The sequence below is a fragment of the Rhinopithecus bieti genome, unplaced genomic scaffold (genome assembly GCF_001698545.2).
Source record: "Rhinopithecus bieti isolate Rb0 unplaced genomic scaffold, ASM169854v2 scaffold_19939, whole genome shotgun sequence".
Taxonomy (NCBI): domain Eukaryota; kingdom Metazoa; phylum Chordata; class Mammalia; order Primates; family Cercopithecidae; genus Rhinopithecus; species Rhinopithecus bieti.
This window is the reverse complement of record NW_016810019.1, coordinates 349,785-370,201: the sequence shown is the minus strand read 5'-3', so window position 1 is coordinate 370,201 and position 20,417 is coordinate 349,785. Positions and strand designations below refer to the sequence as shown.

Here is a 20,417-nt window from a genome sequence, read left to right as displayed (position 1 = left end):
GACTGAAATGTTCAGGAAATTACATATTTTCTCAAAATTTGAGAACTATTTTGCACTTTAACCCACGTCTCCTGCGTATGTTTTTCTAAGAAATAAGTTACTGTGTTTACCATTTTCACATTCCATAGCTGCATGCCCATTGCCATAGACACTTACTATGCTTTTGTTGAAAAGTTGCTGGTTTTAATAAACACAGTGTGAATAAGTAAACTGTGTTATCAGAAACAGAAAAGACTAGTGTGTTTTTTGTTTTAGATTCCTTGGTTGATATATAGTAAAGCATAATACACTTGATGTCTCCCAAGCTTGACTGCATTTCAGTTTTAATTGCAAATTCTTCACATAAAGAAGCTTAACACTGGGGAATAAACACTTTATCAGTATGTTTCACAATTATGGAACAGATTACTTTTGTCAGTTTGGGAGATTAACACCCTAAGTTTAATATTCCTTATTTCCTATCACCTTATTCCATATGATCTTTTCTCCCCCTTCAATGTGTTTTATAGCAGCTAATATGTTAGCAATACTCCAGAGGCTGAATTATCTTAAAGTGGTTTCTAAATTGTGCACGTAATTGCAAATTAAACAGTAGCCTATTGCCCACAATATAAGCTTGAATGCTTTTGTAACTTTCTGATGATTTAATTCTTAGAGATGGCTTAATCTGAATATTGCCAAAGCAAACAAGAGATTCTCTTCTCTCACCACCCCACAGGTTTTAAAAAAGAAAGGGACTCTTAGAAAACAAATATTAAGTGATTTTATGTTCAAGAAAATTATGATAAAGGGAATATGTGTCTATTAACAAAAGGTAGACTTTAAAATGTATGTTATTTGCTTTAACAATTTTGTTTCATTTAGTTCAAAGTACCTCTATGTACCAGGAGTTAAGCTTATGAAGAAATAAGTATGATATGATGGGGAAAAATGGACAAAAGAATGAGCAGATCCCTCTAAGATATGTGTGTGTGTGTGTATGTGTGTGTGTGTATGTGTGTATGTATGTATTGTTTTTGTTGTGTTTTTTAAAGAAAAGTATTTTTAACTGGATCTATCATCCTATGAAGGACTTAGGTAGGAAGAAATGAAGGGGGCCTGAGACACAAGGTAGTCCAAGAGGTAGAAATAATAGCTTCAGATAAATAGGATGGGCTAGAAACAACCTCAGTATGGGTTGGCCTTAACTTTGAGCGCTTGAGGAGGACGCATGAGACGATGGGCCTGGAAAGATAGACTGTTACTCTATTAGTATTTTCAATTGAATTTAATTCATAACTTGCCTTATTCTGGAAAGCATTTCTGAGTAATTCTTGAGTATTTGGAAGTTTAATATGTTTCCAAATAACCCATACTTCACAGTAGAAATCACAGGAATAATTAGGAAATATTTGATCAATGATAATAAAATCATAACATCAAAATTGTGTGATGGAGCTACAAAACTATTTCAAGGAAGTTGAAAGCTTTAAATGCTTATGCTAAATCAAAAGATCTAAAATCCATCCTCTAAACTTTTACCTTAAAAATCTAAAAAAGAGCAACTTAGACCTAACGTGGTTCAGAGAATGAATTGATACAGACAGTAGAAGGAATGAATAAATGGAATATATTTTAAAAAAAGAAAATCTGAGTCACCAATAGCTGGTCCTTTGAAATAATCAATTTAGTTAATAAATTTTTAACTTTTTTTGGAAAAGTTAAGAAAATTGATAAAACTCTAACTAGAAGATAGGACAGAAGATACAAATTACCAGTATCATAAAACTATGGATCATTTTAATATTTAAAAGATAAGAAAATATTATGACCAACTTCATACCAATGAATTTAACACATGGAATATAATCAAAACAGTTTTTTCAAATACAGGAATTAGGCAAACATATTTATTCCCACCACTTCTGTTTATCGTTTTATTTCTGGTTTAATATGATAAAGCAAGGAAGTTGGAGAGAATCATAAGTATTGGAATTATAAGTTAAAAACTCAATTATAATTTGTTCTTTAAGCAACATGGTTAATAAAATGAAATCATACACTGGTACTATTCAAAATATATGTGTCTAATATAGCACTCATATCCAAAACATGGACAGAATACATATAATTCAATTAGAAGAAGACAAAAACCCAATAAAATAACAAAAAAAAAAATGAATAGAGATGTCTAAAAGAATATCTATGAATAGCCAACAAGCACATGTAAAGTTAATTACCATAGAAATACAAATTAAAATCACAATGAGATCACATTGAATAAACTAAGTTTTTTAAAAAGTGGCATGCAAAGCGTTGGCCAGTATGGTGGGATTGTAAAATAGTACATTCATTTTGGGAAGCAGTTTAGAAGGTTTTTGTTTTTAAAAAGAATACAGTCAGTTTACATGTAACTATACATCCCAACAAATGAGCTCCTAGGTATTTACCCAAAACAAATCATAATATAGGTCCACAAAATGACTCCTATGCAAATATTCAAATCAGCTTTATTTATAATAAAAAGGAGACCCCAAATGTTTTTAGTCAGTGAACGTGTAAACAGAGTATGTTATGTGTTCATATGTGAAATACTGATTATCATTATAAAGGGACCTATATTAGCAACAACACGAATGAATCTTAAAACCATTGTGCTGAGTAAAAAAAGCCAGGCACAAAAGAGTAATACTGTATAATTCCATTCCTATGAAGCTTTAGAGCTGGTAAACTAATGAATGGTGACGGAAGGCAGATAAGTTCTTACCTAAGATTGTGAGTGGGGAAAGGGATGCAATGCAAAGAGTTATGAGTGAACATTGTGAGTGATGGAAATGGTCTACATATTAATCATGGTGGTAGTTACTCAAGTGTAAACATTTGTAAAAATATTTCAAACCATACACTTAAAATGAGTTCATTAAAAATTCTAATGACCAGGCATCACTCACAGAAATAACACAGTTCATACTTTCCCAGAAGAAAACAAACCCAAAAGCCTATTTGGATGAGAAGTAGGGTCTTCTTTGAGAGGTTGCTTAGGAAGTATAAAGAAAAATGCACAGTACACCCTTCTAAAACTATCCTCCAAAGTCCTGTCCAGTACATTTCCAACATGCCTAGGATGCTTTTCAAGGCAGAATGTAAGTGTACAGTCTTGAAGAAGAGAAATAGGTCTTCTGTTATGAGTGGCTTTAGCAGATCATCTTTCACGTCCATTCTAAAAGTGTGACTGTGTAATAAATTGTTGAGGAAATTCTGTTTTGTGAATCTTAGGTGTGATAGGACTAAGAAGAAAGGCAACAGAAAGACACATCACCATTTCACGTCTTGAATGAGTCTTTTTGGACCTGAGGACCAGAGTTTTAAATTATGGAGATCTGATTCCTCAGGTGAAGGAAGGCTCATAAACCAGGCTAGTACTGAGTACCTCGAATGTGCAATTCCTACCTAGTTCTGAGGCCTCAGACACGTTCTTTCTGGCTCTTAGTTTCCTAGTCATATATGGAAAAAAAGCTTGGCAGAGATATTTCCAGTTCTCTGGCTCAAAAGCTCAATGACAGTCTAAGATGGCTTGGTTCAGAAGGCTTTAAATATCTTTTCCTTCAAGGGATCAGTCAAAACTTCAACTTATGTGATTTGTTTCTAATTACATTTTTAAAAACACAGACATGTATAAAGAAGGAAACAAAATGTCCATGAGTTTTCTACCCAGAGTTAATTTAACATTTTAGGAAATGCAATTGAATTTATACATATGTGCAATTATGCATTCTTTGCTCATTGTACTAAGTTTATAATATATATATTTGGAAGTAGCTAAATCACTTAACCTTTCACTAGTTTTTGGGATTTCAACTTCCATTTTTTATATGTTTGGGTAAATGTATGTCTTTGTGTGCATGTGCACATGTGCGTGAGAGAGGGACAGAAATGTATTGAAAGAAACAGATATTTACCTTCATTTCAAATCATGTACTTATGAAAGAGTCCTGTGTTTGGAACTAATTGTCAAAAGTAATGGATACATGTTTTAAGATTCTTAGAACATATTTTCAAATTTCTTTTTAGAGTATCTCATCAGTCTTTAAAATGCTATGCACATCTTGTTATACTCTAGTGATGAACATCATACATTTTAGATCTTTGATAAATTGCTTTGACACATCATTGATTTTACATATGTGTGTATGTGTGTGTGTGTGCATGTGTGTATGTGTGTGTGTCCATTCTAATAGTGTGACTTTGTAATAAGTTGCTCAGGAAATTCTGTTTTGTGAATCTTAGGTGTGATAAGACTGATATATACACACACACACACACACACACACACACACATACATATATATATACACATACTTGATTCTTAGACTGGTTTGTGGTTACATTGGCTAATTCTTTCTGTGACTTACCTTTCCATGGCTGATGACCATGTTTCTGTGGAGGACTTACTATTTTATTTTTGTATAAATGCTTAGGGTATTATCTTTTCCAGCCATATTTATAGAGTATTTCATTTGCTTTTCAGTTTTGTTTAAAATATTCTTTATATGAGCATATTTATTTTTTATGTAGTCAAGTTTATTGATTTATTATTTGTGAAGATACTTCTGGTTCTTGTCATAGACTAGGCTCAAATATGATTGTTTATGCTTTATGGTTATTGTATTGCAGTTTTAATATAATTGTTTTTGTTAGTCCTTGGACCTAGTTTCTAGGTCTTATTGAACTGGCTTGATCATTATAACAAATAAGAATTTTTCTTTATATGGCTTTGAAGTGCCCTTTGGAATTTATGCTTAGAAAATGGACAATTAGCATAACTAGTTTCTCTGTAATTAGAGTTCATCAATATTACTTTTCTGATTGTCAGGATATAAGTAAATGTTTCCTTGGAATTCTCATCCGGGAATGTGAAATTGTTGTTTGATAACACTTGAAATCTCAAAGTCGACCAGCATTTGTATTGAACATATCTTTTGATGCTTTATTCAGTGTCCACGAATTTTGGGTAAGCATCAGAGAGGCAAGTTAGTGCACTGATGCTATTAAATGTGAAACCATCTATTGCACTGCATATATACTTTGGGATTCGCCCTTTGACAAATCGAGAAAGTTCTACTCTTCACTAATTCACAAGGAGACAGCTCAACTCGTCATCAGAGGATTTTTTTTCTGACTAGAAAGAAAATTTGAAGTTTGAAAATGTCACAGTTTATGGCAGAATTATACTCATATTGTAGGAGGGCCACTGCATTTTGGATTTCTTTCACTGCTTGCTAAAACACCCATTGTAGTTGTTTATAAGCAAATAGTTACAAAGATTTTATATCATATTTAAAGCTCAATTATTAAATTACGTAAAATGTTTCTCTCTTTACCTAAACTTGTGAATATAGCAAGACATAATGTTGATTAAGTTCACATAATCAAGAGGTTTGATATTTCTCAAAAAAATTATCTGAGTTATATAAGTTAGACAAATACATCCAGCAATAGAATGCTTTTTTGAGCTAAAGATGATATAAAATCAATGAAAAGGCTGTAGCATGTCAGGTGTATTAGTGCAAATTTCAGAATTCTTCAAAAAGAAAATTACAACACCTAGAGGTCAGGACTGCTCTGGTGCTGTGGAAAATAGAAACAATAGATAAAGATGTCAAAAAGCAAGAGATGAGGATTACAAGCACCAGTATTAGTAAAACAGTAGTAGTTATGGCAAGTTCAAATGTTAGAAATGAGCGTGATAAGGTGCAGGTATCTTTGTCTTCTTCCAGGAGCATTTCAAGAAAGAATACAAAGGGAAGAAAGGAAATTTTTTATTTCTTTTTTTAAATTAGGTACAATGATTGTCAGAAATGTAAAAGATTACATTCCTTATTATCCACCCCTTTCCCCCAAAGCCCCAGAATTCATGCAGTTTATTAATGTCTCTTTAGGTTGAATATAAACTAGCCCTGTCAAGTCTGAAATCAAGATTACATAGTTTTACTTTGGTGTAAATATACTTAAAATACATCAACAATCGTTTTTCAAAGCAAACTTTGTATCTAGTGATAGGTCTTTAAAACTGCTGTGTATCCACTAAATGCCAGACACTATGCTAATGACTGGAGATACTGAAATTCTTTGCTTGCCTGTGTAAAGTTTGGAGTTTCGTGGCTAAAACATTCACATAGCTACAGCAGGTGATACGATGCAGGACAAAGCCACCATTGAAAGATTGAAAAGAAGTATCTGTGACATACTAAGCATAAGAGGGAGGTCAGGAACAGTGTCAAAGAGTCTTACCTGGAGTAGAATTTGGGGGGAAGGTTTGGAGTAGCCAGCCAAAGAGCAGGCAATATGTATTACAAAATCCAGGAGGGGTGTGTGTGTGTGTGTGTGTGTGTGTGTGTGTGTGTGTGTGTGTGTGTTTATGTTTCCTGAGTGTCTTAAGTATAGGAGAATGGCAGATCAAATTGCATGTAAAAATATAGACAAGCTTATGAAGACTTTTTATCTTGAAAACTCAAGAACTTTAAGGCAGTGATCTGAAAGTGATGTCATTAGCTTTGCATTTTAGATCATTCTGGCAATAGTGAGGAGTAGAGATTACAGAGGTTGAGAATTGGGAAAGGAATTCTGTAAGGAGGGGCTGTAGTGACCTGAAGGAACAACATGAAGATCTGAAATGAGGCAATCTTGGAAAGGAGAGGAGTCAGAGTGAATACATTGCGAAACTGAGTCAACACAATTTTGTGACTGAAGTAATGTGGCAGTGATTGGGTAAAGAGACTGATCTACACTTAATTAATCCTAAATTTCTAGTGTGGTATGTGGAAAATTTTTGGTGCCAGAAGGTTGGTATGGGAGAGCAAAAGCTTTGATATGCTTATTGCACATTAAGGTGAAGATTATCAAATACAAATATTCTTTAGTAGTATAGTTTATACATTAGTCATTAATATTATGTCTGTTGAGTGTTGTCCTAAGTGCTATTATTATGTTTATTTTGCCAATGATGAAACTGAAGCAAAAATAAGGTTGACCTGTCTAAAGTTACAAAGGAAGTAAATGGCAGAGCTAAAATTTAAGTTCAGAAAGTCTGATTGTCATTCCCACTCTCAGGTGCTCTATTCTCCTGCTTTTCAGTCACATGGATATCTATCTGATCTATGAAAATTATAGCCTGGAGATAGGGATTTGGAAGTAAACTAATTTATGTGAAAAGATGAAACTACTGGCCTGAATGACATGACCCTGGAGAGTCCGTGGAGCTTTTGTGTGAGCTGAGGTTATGACTTTGTCATTCAGAAAGAGGAAGTGAGATTGGGAGAGAGACTGAGTGACCAGAATGATAGGAGGAAAATCCAGAAAGAATTGTGTTATAAAATTCAAATAGAATGCTAGTTTTTTCTCTTTTTAAGAAATAAAATCAACAATTCTAAAACCTTAAAAAACGTAGCCAGAAATAGCAGTTAGAAGTCACAGGTGATAGCCACAATGGTTTTAGTTATTCAGAAAGAGAATAAAAGAGGCTGGGGAATGAAAAGAAGTGAGACCATAAATTCAGAGAGCTTCCTCAATGCTATGGAGTGATGTGACTATACAGGCCAAAGAGGGATTGAGTGGAAGTTCATGGTGGATGAGAATAAAAGAAGAGTTTTTCTTGTAATAGGTAAAACAGGATCACGATTGTGTGGATTTTAGGGTAATCTGTCTTGGAGTAAGATTTTTTTTAAAGAGCAAAATTATAATTTGAAATGCTTTTTAAACTTTTAACAGAACATTATACATCCATGGGCATACCAAGTTGGATTTCACAGTCTGGCATACTGCAATTGAAAAAGCAGCAGGTACAGATGGTAATGCTTTACAAGATCAGCAGCTCAGCAAAAATGACGTTCCCATTATAGTGAACAGCTGTATAGCATTTGTTACACAGTATGGTAAGTATCACTGAGTTTGTATTCAACCTCTAGAACTGATCATATCATTCTTACAGATTTTTAAGTGGTACCTCTATTGGACTGAATTGAAACCCTTTATATTTGTAAGTACACTAGTGAAAAATAAAGGCAGATTTACTGCTCAGCTAATTACCATTCCTTCTCCCAATAAGACTCATTTAAACTATACCATACATTTTTACCATTTCCTCCTTCCTTTATATGCATAAAATATTAAATAACATTGAAATAATCTAAATTATAATATGTACATATGTACATAAAAATAGTAGATTATATGTTTTATTCAAGTAAGAAAAAATAGTAGATTGAAGACTATCTTTCAGAGATTACAAGGCTAGATTAAAGCCTACAGTGACACAACACGTCTAAGCATGTTTTTAGAAGTGATGAACTGTGGAACCTTATGTGAAATAATTTGCTTCCTTTGGCATACATAAAGTGTGCATGTAGTTTATATTCAGCAGTATAGCTATTAATTTTCACAATTTTTGCTCATTTTCAACAGATGTTTCAATGACTAGTTTGCAAATAAAAAACATGTTGATCTGTACCATGGTCCAGCTTCATGTCAGTTTTATATGCTATGCTAGTATTTTAGATATACCTGAAAGATATCCTCTTTTCTTCATGTTTATTTTCAAATGGTTATGAGTTCTCCAAATTCCTTTTATTGCATATATCTTTCATACTGTAAATTTCTTGACGCTATTTTAAATGTGAAAATGTTAAAATGTTACCATGAGCCCTTTTAACCTGTAGGTAAATGCCATTTATTTAGATTACAAATGTGGAAAAGAGGAAAATGATTTGATATTTTGGATTGTATTAAATTTTTTTTGTTCTCCTAATATTAGAGGTGTCTTTGGGTGTTTTTAATTTGAAAAGAAGATATAAGTAGTGAGGTCTACAGTAAAGCATTGTATTATTAGTTAATTGTTTCTTTATCAAGTGCTTATTGTATACCAGTCACTGGTCTCACTCTTAGAAACACAGTAGTGGAAGTAAAAAGTTCAAGACAAAGCTATGAATCATATCTTCTAGTATGGGAAACTGACAATACACTGATATGTAACAAAATATCAGAACTAATGATATGTATAAAGAAAACACTTTTCAGGAATTAAACTTAGGCATATTTTAATCTCTTGTTCTAGGGAGAGTGTCATTTTAAGTATTTTACTTACTTTGTATGTAATGCAAGTGCAATTATTAATGTCCAGATTCATTGTGTTTTTATGATGTATCTACTGAAATATATACATAATCACATATTTGGGCATTACTATAAGAAGTTTCCTGCTCTGATAGTATGTTCGTGTTTTTCTTATTAGCTATAATCATCTGTTAAAAAATGGAGGAAGGAGAATGTTACCTTTATTTGTTACAGCCATTCAGTGTTAGTGTACGTTTTGCAGATATACACGAATCATATATATGTTATGTTTTAACAGGAGCATAACTGGGAATCATCACATGTTAGTTTCATAATGGCATAAGGCCTTTCTTAAGCAAGAAATAATTAAAATACCTTGACTAGCTCTGATGTAGCCAATTTAATGTTTTTCTAGGGAAATCAGAATTTTCCTTGTGTTTATTTGGGTTTAAAATAATTCAGCATTAGATTTTTTCAACTAAAACTCATATGTTATAAAAACTTTATACATCTATTACAAGATGCCTTCACTTGCATGTTAGAATAATAAAGCCAATGAAGGATTGTGTTTATATAAATATACACGTACACTTACATATATACACACATATGTGTACATACATATATTCATATATATGCATACATATAGTCATATAACATGTATATATTATATATAAATGTATGTATCATATATTTTATATGTAATTATATATAAAATTGTGTTTGTATTATATATCTACTGAAAGTATAAAATAATCACATAGTGGGCACTACGTAAAACTTCCTGCTGTGAAAGTAATTTATTGCATCATAATTATAGTATATAATAGTAATAGTATTAGTAATATATTATATTCGAGAACACTGGGGAAACCTCATGCTACTAGCATGTATAGAAAAGATTTGGGCAGGAACTTAGAAAATACCCAGTGATTATAGGATGCAGATGGTTTCATGGTAGCAATTATTTTGAACCTCCTGAGCTGTGGGTTGAAATCTCAAGACCAATTTTCTGTGCTCATTGTGTCATTGTGTCAAGGTTTGAACTTGACTGAGTTCATAAGATGACCTTTAGGGCTTTAATTTTTAAAAAGTAAATTACACTAGTTCTTGGAGAAAATTATTTCAATTATATAAACAAAATTATGTTCAAATTATTTTTCAGTTAACTTACTTGAGTGCCAGCTATTAGAAATTCATTCAGCTAGGGATATACTATCTCAAATGCTTAGTCAGTATTGATTTTTGTAGAACTTGCTTATTCTTGCATTAAGCAGTCATTTATTGAATACCTGCAGAGTAGTTCTAGGCACTGTGTAACTGCCGGATATACACAGAGATATGTCACAGAAAATAACACATAATTTTTGCCTTCTAGAAGTTTGCAGATTTATGAATAAGAGACAAATACATGAGCAGTTACAAGTCAGTGTGTAAAATTATCTAGTAAAGAGGTTCAGGGGGTGCTTCCGGTGTCCATGGTGTAGGGGTAAATTTCACTCAGAGAAGGCGTGGTAACAGAGAGCTTCATAGGTAAAGCATGGTGCTTACCATGAGCCCTAAGAGAAAATGGGAGCTAGTTAGGAGAAGAGGATAGGGATTCCAGGAGGAGAAATAGTGTGTGCCAAGGTATAGAGTCACAAATTTTGTGCTGGGAGCTTTGTGGTATTAAACGTGGCCAGAGCTTAGTGTAAGGAGAAGGAGTCAATCAATATAAAAGGCAACAGGTTAGAACAAGTCAGGTAAGGTTTAATATACAAAGTAAAATCCTCAAATTTTGCCTCATAGGCAGCAAGAGGGCAGTATTCGAATTTTTAAGCTTGTTGATAACACATACAGACCCGAATTTTAGATCATGCTGTTATCATTGTTGAGACACACAGAGGGCTGCACAAGAATATGGGCAAGGAGTTGTGACAATGTAGTAAGAACTCAGTGCACAAATAATAGCATATGGGATGGAAAGGAGAGGACAGTTGTGAGAGTGAGATCATGATGAAGAATCTATGTGATGCAGTACTGCATTTTTTTTGTTTTTAATGTGCTCTTTGAAAAATAAATACTCTGACTTGTAAGGGCTAGGGAGAAGGCAATGCCATATATTGAGGTAGAGAGTAACAAGATAAAGAACATGGTGGGGGTGGAAAGTGAGGTAATAAACAGGGCAGGAGAATTAATTCCTTTGGGTTATTTTTATTTGCCATAAGATGTATGGGTGTATGTGTGTATGTTGCATGTATATGTAATGGTATGTGTATGTATATGTGTGTATGTGTAAAATCATGGAAATTAAAACCTGAGTTAAAGTGGTTATGTAGAAGTGATGAGGTTGGATGGGTTCTCACCCCATGGGCAGGAAGAGAAGAGAATTGAGGAAGGATCCCTGGGATGACCAGAAAGTATTAGATGAGCAGAAAAAATTAGAAGACTGAGAGAGCAATCACAGAGGGAAGGGAGAAAAATCATGATATGAAATCATGATGTAATGAAAGTTATGGGGTTACAAGAATTTACAGGCTTTCATTCAGAATGTCAAATGCTGCAAGGAGTTCTCCCTAGATAAAAATTGAAAAGCATCTAGAAAAAAAGAACGTTGTTAATATTCTTGATGAAGGGTGACCCCACCAGAATGGGCACTGGGCAGAGATACAAGATTGTGTGGTCAAAGGATTAACAGGCATGTGAGACAGTAGAAGGAATAAATATAGGAAATTCAGCCTGGTTGTAAAGGAACAGGGAAAAGAAGCCTGGGAGGAGGCAAGGGAGGCTTTTGGGGTTTGAATTATTGTCATTGTCATCATCACTCTTCCTCCTAACCACTGCTCCTTTTATTTGGTATGGAGCACTTCATAAATCAGTAACCATGAAAAAGAGGTAACCCAACTCTCCATAGGAAATAAGGTGAAGATGGAAGCATTCAGAAATTAATATACAATATGGGGGCAGGAGGTTGATGACATTTATACCAGAGAGGCTCACTTTTGTCAGTGAGAAATGGAGGTAAGTTGTTTGCTGGGAGACTAAGTGAAGACAGGGCACTTTAAGTAAAAGAACGTTTGAAAAAGATACTATGGAGAGCTGGAGGAAGGACTGATCAGGAGCTTGCTAAAAGCTGAGTCTGCATGATTTGCTCATTAGGTTTACATTTTAAATACTAAAATGAGGGGTAAGAAGCCTTTCCTGCTCATGTATGTTTATATCATCTGTTGCGTAATGATTTCATCATCTTACTCATCATGTCAACACAACCATTTGTTTCGTTTTTAAAATATCAAAGTGGCTTTTGTATTTAGACTTTTAAAATATAACTTGTTTTTTTTGTTGTTGTTGTTGTTGTTGTTTTTAACAAAGGTTTAGGATGCAAATATATCTATCAAAAGAATGGTGATCCTTTGCGTGTAAGTGAACTCCTGGAGAGTTTCAAAAAGGATGCAAGAAGCTTTAAATTGAGGGCTGGAAAACATCAGCTTGAAGATGTGACGGGTGTGTTGAAAAGTTTTCTCTCTGACATTGATGATGCACTGCTTACCAAGGAGCTCTACCCGTACTGGATCTCTGCTTTAGGTAATATTTATACAGATATATATAGATATATATGTGTGTATATATATATATTATACAAACCATAACACATGCTTGCCTTTTAATACTTAGACTTTTTTGATAAGTTGAAATTTTAATTGAAAGAAAAAATGTACATAATGGCTTAGAACAGAAATTGTATAAATATCAATAGCTGTTTCAGTCTACCTCAAGAGAAATTAAAAATATTTGCTCAATCGTTTGGTATATACTTAGTTTTCAGTCAATTTCTTAGTTCATACTTTGCTTTAACTTTGGAATGTTATACTCAAGTCCATGTGTGCTACTAATTTCCCATTAAAAATAAAATGAAGCATTTACTACATGATTCATTTTGCAAGATAGTGTATATAACAGTTTTTAACTGTTGCTTCATTTATCCTAGATTCCATCTAATGAAATAGAATTTTGTTATACACTGTAAGAGAAGCTAATTAAGAAATGACCCTAGGAAAGGAGTTTATTAAATCCCTCATGGGTCAAATTAATTTCAGTAAAGCCTGTTTTAACCTCCAATGCTCTTTGAAACAAGTCCTTTTATTGAAACATTACAATAACAAAGACTTAAATGTAAATATTGCCTTTAATTCCACCTTTTAATAAAGATGCTTTTGTTTATCCATATTATAGTCCTTTTCTCTACTTTTGTAATTTATGTATATAACATTTTATTTTATTAATAAACTGTAACCATTTCTCATATATCTGTAATATTTTCCAAATGATAATTTTCAGTCCTCCATTGTTCTAGGTTTTAAAACTTACTTTTGAATTGTTCTATAATTATAATGTGTTTGTCTCTTATATATTTAATCTGTTTCAAGATTTGGAAAATGGCTTTTGAATTTGGTCACATGGCATTCCTCTATTGAGAAGTAATTTTCCTCACTGAAAGTATTTGTTTGATCTAAAACAAGTGATCTATTTAAAGATATTTTTGAAATGATGTCACAAAACATGCACAGTTTGAAAATTATCCCAAGAATGACCCTAGTTAGTGTCAGGAAGAGTAGCATTATAACGAAAATAAAGTTTCTCATGATACAACTACCTGTCAGAAGTCTTTCATTTGCCTTCTGTTTCTCAAATCAGTAGGGTTCACTGTAATACCAAGAATACTTGATTATATAATTTTCTAAGATATAAAATACAGAGATAAATACATTGCTTTAATCTCAGTTCCCTTGAAACCCTCATTTTTGTTTTAAGAAAGTTTTATTGAAATGTGTGAAGCTCTTTAGAGTATCTCTACTTCATAAAGACTTATAATTTGTCTTTATTATAAAATTGGTTATCAGTAGTACATGGCAAGGCTGGGCATGGTGGCTCACGCCTATAATCCCAGCATTTTGGGAGGCCAAGGCAGGAGAATAGCTTGAGGCCAGGAGTTCGAGACCAGCCTGGACAACATAGTGAGACCTTGTGTCTGCAAAAAAAAAAAAAAAAAGCATTAACTCAGGCATGATGATGTGCTCCTGTAGTCTCAGCTATTCTGAGGACTGAGGTGGGAGGATCACGCGAGCCCAGGAATTCCAGGCTTCAGTGAGTTGTGGTGGTACCACTGTACTCCAGCCTGGGTGACAGAGCTGAGACGCTGCCTCTTTATAAACAACAACAGGTGACAAATATACATTTGCTAAAGTTGTCAAATTGAGTGACAAGTCTTCACTGTTGTCAGTCTACCAGAACAAGGTAGTGAGCAGGGGTCAGAGTGTGTCCGAAAGGAATGTGTTCACCTTTGCCTTGCCTGTGAATTCTTTGAGAATTTATTTGGAGAAGGCTTTGAATACTGGGTCAAGTAACCTTTAACTCCTTTGCTTTTGCAAACAATATAGTTTGGCCAGACCCTTCAATAGTGGCCATGTTGGACCTGAAAAGAATAAACCAGTACCCTCTGAGTGAATTCATAAAACTCTTTTGATGTACTGTGTACTTGAGGTGGAGAATGCCTTACAGCCATGTACCACCTATATTTGTATGACATATATCTGTTCTTCTAGGAACACTGTTAAATTCTATGTCTAGTTGAATTGCTCATTGTATTTTCTATATGGCCTGAAATCTTTCCTGAGTTTTACTTTCAATTTATTTAGCTTTATTTTGAAAATATATATTTTATAAGATGTGTGAAAATATGTGTACTAGCATGACTTTTTGTTTTAAGCATAGTAGTGTTAAATTTTAAGGAATAAGTGCAATTTATCCTACAGTTAGAAACTAGATAACGTGAGGATAAATGTTTGGATTATACTGGGAATTATACATAATTAATTTCCAGTAATGTCTTTGAATGTAATTTGGGTGTTTCCCCCTCTTTCTTATAGAGAGTCATCTACTACTGCACTTAATTCAGTATACTCATGTGTATGGTTATTGATCTCATGTACAGTCTAAATCAGTACAAAAGAGATATCACTTGCAATTTTGAATAGGAGTGTACTTGAAAACTGTGTCATACAGAGTTTCTTACCTAGCCAGGGATCCTAATGTCCTTTACAAGTGACTTTGTACTTTTAAGACATCATTAGTGTGCTGCTGATTTTCTGTGAATAGAAAAGGTAAGGCTAAGCAAGAAATAAAATAGTCTTGTATCCAAAGATAGTTGTGAATTGCGAGGAAATAATAAGTGTTATCACTCAAGTGATAACTTGAGTTATCAAGTCAGCACAAGTGATTTATTTGAAGAATGATCTATTTCCACTGTCAGATAGTATAGGTTAAACTGTCACTGCATGTCCTCTACAGAGAGTCTAGATTTGGGGGGGGGGGGGGTCCTGTCTCTAGTTTCTCCAGATATTTGCCTTCTTGTTGAGTTAGGTGAGTGGAGGGTAGTTCCTTTTCATCCTCCTCTCCTTGAACAACAATTTCTGTTCATGACAAAAGCAGGAGGTCATCGTACCTCAAAATCCAGATTGTAGTTAAGGACTGGGCTATGACTTTTCATATGTCCTCTCACCTTTTACGAAAAAGGTGTAAAGTACGCATTTACCTGGATCCATAGGGAGATAACCTGTACTAGTTCATAGTTCAGGGTAGTTCATAGCTTTGGAAACTTTTAATTTCATGAGAAACAAAAATCAGGAAATGTCATTTACAAATTAATTGATAAAATTTCCTCTAGCCAGAACGTTAAATATTTTGGCTGACGGGTGCGGTGGCTCAAGCCTGTATCCAGACTTTGGAGAGGCCGGACGGGCGATCACGAGGTCAGGGCTCGAGACCTCTGGCTAACCGGTGAACCCGTCTCTACTATAAAATCAAAAATCACTGAGCCGGGTGAGTGGTGGGCCTCTGTAAGTCCAGCTACTCCGGAGGCTGAAGCAGGAGAATGGCATAAACCCGGGTAGCGGAGCTTGCAGTGAAGCTGAGATCCTGGACCACTGCACATCAACAGCAGAACTGGCGACAGGCAAGACTCGTGTCTCAAAAAAAAAAAAAGAAAAAAAAAATTTTGGGCTTAACATTTTCAGTTTGTACTCCAGTTTGATAATTAATTGAATTTTATTCCCTTAACGTTAAAGTCACGTTACATCATAAGTAGAGATAAAATCACATATCACTCCATCCTTGGTATCCTAACCTTGTATTTTAAAAGTTATTTATTTTCAATTATAAATTATAAGAACTGGAGCACATAGTGCTGGAATGTTATGTAAATAAATACTTTTCCAGATTGATAGAAAATTACTTTAGAACTTCGAACAATTGTCTACTGAAACCTGATTGTATCACTTATTAAAATGCATTTGTTTGTGACTATTTTACAGTACTGCTGATAGATGAATTCATAACCTTGATAATTAGTTTACCCTCAAGATTTTTTTTTTTCCCTCCAGATACACAAGATGACAAGGAAAGAATTAAAAAATATGGAGCATTTATACGTTCTCTTCCAGGGGTCAACCGAGCAACACTAGCAGCTATCATTGAACACCTGTATAGGTGGGTAGATGAATGAACTTTTCTAGGCATTTCAAACACAGCATTTAATAAGGCACTATTTCTTACATGATTGTGAATCTTTCTACGTATCATAAGAGCTCATGTTAGTCTGTCTTTCTGTAATTAAGTCACATTTACAGATAAATAGCACCAGTAATATCTTAATCAGAAATAATCATATACAGTATCCTCAAAGGCATCTGATGCATAAGCAAGAATTTTAAAACTCAGTTGGTTTGTAAGCTGGAGAATGAAGGATGTGCAGGGACCAGAATTCTGTAACAAGAATCTGTCTATGAGGACAGTATTTTCTCATGGTGGACATTTCTTTATTATCAGTTTATATCTTAACTGACCTTTATATTTTGGTATCAGGCTATTGACACAATGAGGAAATTTTAAAAATCAAAAACAATTTTCTGTCAAGGCATGAAAGTCTCCTTGCATTTGGAAAGATATGAGGAATATAATGGTGACTTTACAAATGAGATCTGAAGGATGAGGACATTTGAAAATAACCTTTTAAGTTAAAACTAGTTTTTTTTAATCTTAGCAAGAATTATTACAAAAACTTAAATAAATATAAATTTTGATTAAGGAATATATTGTCGCTCCCTGAATGGATGAAATACTCGCTTGAATACATTTCTATAAAGCTGGATTTTGCTAAAAGTACCTTATTTGCAGTCTCCGTTTAGAAATCTTTCACAATTTGTGTTCTTTCCTCTTGTTCTTTTCTTTCCCAACCACTACTTCTCATTTATGTCAGCTCCATTATTGTAAAACTGATTTTCGTATTGCATCATACAAATATAGTCTACATTATATAGAGCTATCTCTATGCCTATGAGACGTTGAGACAAACTTTAGTATAGAGAATTTTAGCGTGCAGCATGGAATTGTAGAGGATAAATTGAACGATTCATTGCGCGTTGTGGTCCAGGGGATGCATCTGTGCTTCAGATTTAAAGAGACTCGTGAACTGGGCATGAAAGAAGAGTATGAGAAATGAGTGAAGGATAGTGTCTGGGACATAGGAGTACTAGGAGATGAGAAGGTTATAGTTGGCTGGCAGGAAGTTGTGGAAGGCTTTGTAGGTCATACAAAAACATTTGAATTTTATCCTTTAATTGATCAAAGTAACTGATCAAATGTTTTAGGATAAAAATCCCTATGATGGGATTGGTAGGGAAGATGTAGCATAGAGGCAGATAAGCTAACTAGGAAACAGTTTTGTTGAGTTTCTGATGAGAAGACCTGGAGGAGAAGGGACTGGACAAGCTGAATATGGAACATTGGAAATGTTAACACCTCGGAGCAGAGAAGTAAAGGAAGAAAAGGAAACACTGCGTTATGCCTATTTTGTCCCAGAAACTAAGGCAGCCACTTAAACCAAAGACAAGAGAGGTGAAAAGTACCAAAGGGGTTGATATTGCAGAAGGAAGTCTCAAGAAATACAGTGATGTCCTTAAAGATAATGTCCTTAAAAGATTGAGAGTTAAATTTGGATGAGGACAAGTTGATTTAGCATTTAATTCAATCCCTACCTTAGCTAAAAGACCATTTCCACCATCAGTAATATCCACTAAATTCTATTCACAATGGGATTAAAGAATTTCTGACTGTGAGATACTTAGATTCTAGTAACAGAGACAGACATGCAGATAAATTTTCCAGATGTTTACAATTAAGTGTAGTGTGAAAGCATAGACATTGTTTTGAGAGGGATGTTCACAATTATTACATCCTCTTCTATTAAATTCCAGCTCCTTTTTCATCTTGAAAATCACGTGTGATGATTGCCCTTGCACCATCTCTGCTATGCAATTTGGTATTTTATTATGAATTCCCTACATTATCATGTATATTGCTATCATGTTTATTCACCTTTTCTTGTAGCTACCTGAATCTGTGTTCTTCATAGATGGGAATGTCTAGCTTAGTCTTAACTACATTCATTTGATGAAGTTACTATGTTCATTTGACAGAGTGTGCCACTTACAGTTCTCATCTGTTACATTTTTAGCAATGTCGCTTTCCCTTTCTTGGGGAGGATGCTTCAGGGAGTTGTTTTGGTTTTTTTGTAAACTTTAAAGTTCCGGGGGTACAGTGTGTAAGTTTAAGTTTGTTACATAGTTAAACTTGTGTTGGGGGGGGGGGGGATGTAATTGCATTTTAAAATAGTCTACTTTGTGATCATTTATTTTGAATAACTGTATGGACACATGTGCCCAAATATTCTTTCTCATTTGATTTGCACTTACAGGAAAATTTAGCCCAGCTTTGCAACTGGAATTTGGAACTGTCAATTATATGCCTAATGACCTACGTTTTTTGCCCATTTTCTGCATACTTCCTACCCCATTTCCTTCTCTATGCTGCAGCCCCACAAGCCATTTTACGCCATTCAGCAAGCATATTTCTATGCTTTGGCCACAGGTTGTTTTATAGTTTGCAATTGTTTGGATATGATCAGCCCTTTCTCTAAATCAACATTTAAGTATGACTTTGTAACTTTTACTAATCCGTTTAGTAGTACTTTTTCTCATGTTCTTAACTAGATTATAAGCTACTTGGAAGAAAGAGCCATGTGTTTTTAAGTCACCACTGTATCTTTTATATCAGAGAATTCCAATATTGGTGTGCTTAAAAATTGATAAACTGGCTTTCTGTTCTATGAAATTTCCAAATAGAAGTGTATCATAATGAACTATGCTTTTCTCTAACAGGGTTCAGAAATGCTCAGAAATCAATCACATGAATGCCCATAATTTGGCCTTGGTCTTTTCATCCTGTTTGTTTCAAACGAAGGGACAAACTAGTGAAGAAGTGAATGTAATTGAGGACCTAATTAATAATTATGTAGAAATATTTGAGGTAAATATTTTGTATCCTGCCCTTGTTAAAATGGTTATATTGTCACTGTTTGTCAACATATATATATATGCTTTAGGGTGTTATTGCTCAGATCTTTATTAATATTTAGAAATACGTAAAATAAGGAATAGTCATATTAAAAATATAAGCATAAGTAGCTTTTAAGCTATAGTCATTATTTTAATTTGGTTGCATTTAAAATTTTTTACCATCTGATGTCTGTTGGACAGAATATTTCTATCTATAGGATTTTTTGCTTGTGTTTTCTTTTTCTTCGTGTGTATGAGTTATATCTACTTAGAGATGTAAAGTTATATATTGAACAATTCATTAATAAATACCAGACTCTTAAATTCTGCAGTTGAAAGCTCTTTGGTTTTTTCTTTTACTTGTGTCACCAATTAGGGAAAAAAACACATTCTAAAATATTATTATTCTATGGCGTTTTACTAAGTAATCTGTTTTAATTGACTTTTTAATTTTCCATTTTATAAAGTTAATATTTTCATGTTTCATCAGAAAACTGTTGGAATAGGAATGATGTCTTGGTTCAAAGAAGTAAAATTAGAGGAAATAAGCCCAGGATTCAAATTGGTGGATTTGGGCGAAAGGTCCAGTTCTATTATATAACTAGTTCTAGCATCTCCATTTTGTCATTTAACCTTTTGAACATTCCCTTAAATGGTGTTTATAAGTCCACTTGTTTTCCGGAAGTGTGGCTATACCACATGAAGTCAAGAGGGTTAGTGTAATCAGTTACCATTGTAGAGTTATTACATTCTTATTATAATCACTTATCATAAGACAAGAAAAAGGAGCTATTTTAATAAAACAAAATATCACAATCTGTATCTTAATTCACATGGGAATAGACACCAGATTGTGGGATTGTCTTTTCTCTTTGATCTCCTCTTTACTTCTTTCTATAT

At 33.8% G+C, this 20,417-nt stretch overlaps 1 protein-coding gene across 1 annotated transcript in view; it reads left to right on the top strand.

Annotated features, from left to right (window-relative positions):
* ARAP2 (ArfGAP with RhoGAP domain, ankyrin repeat and PH domain 2) overlaps nucleotides 1–20,417 on the top strand; it is a 192,219-nt gene that overhangs the window by 110,796 nt on the left and 61,006 nt on the right. Inside the window, 4 exon segments of the mRNA XM_017891113.1 lie at nucleotides 7,747–7,910; nucleotides 12,439–12,651; nucleotides 16,506–16,611; nucleotides 19,341–19,488. Of these exon segments, the coding sequence (XP_017746602.1) occupies nucleotides 7,747–7,910; nucleotides 12,439–12,651; nucleotides 16,506–16,611; nucleotides 19,341–19,488 (631 nt within the window).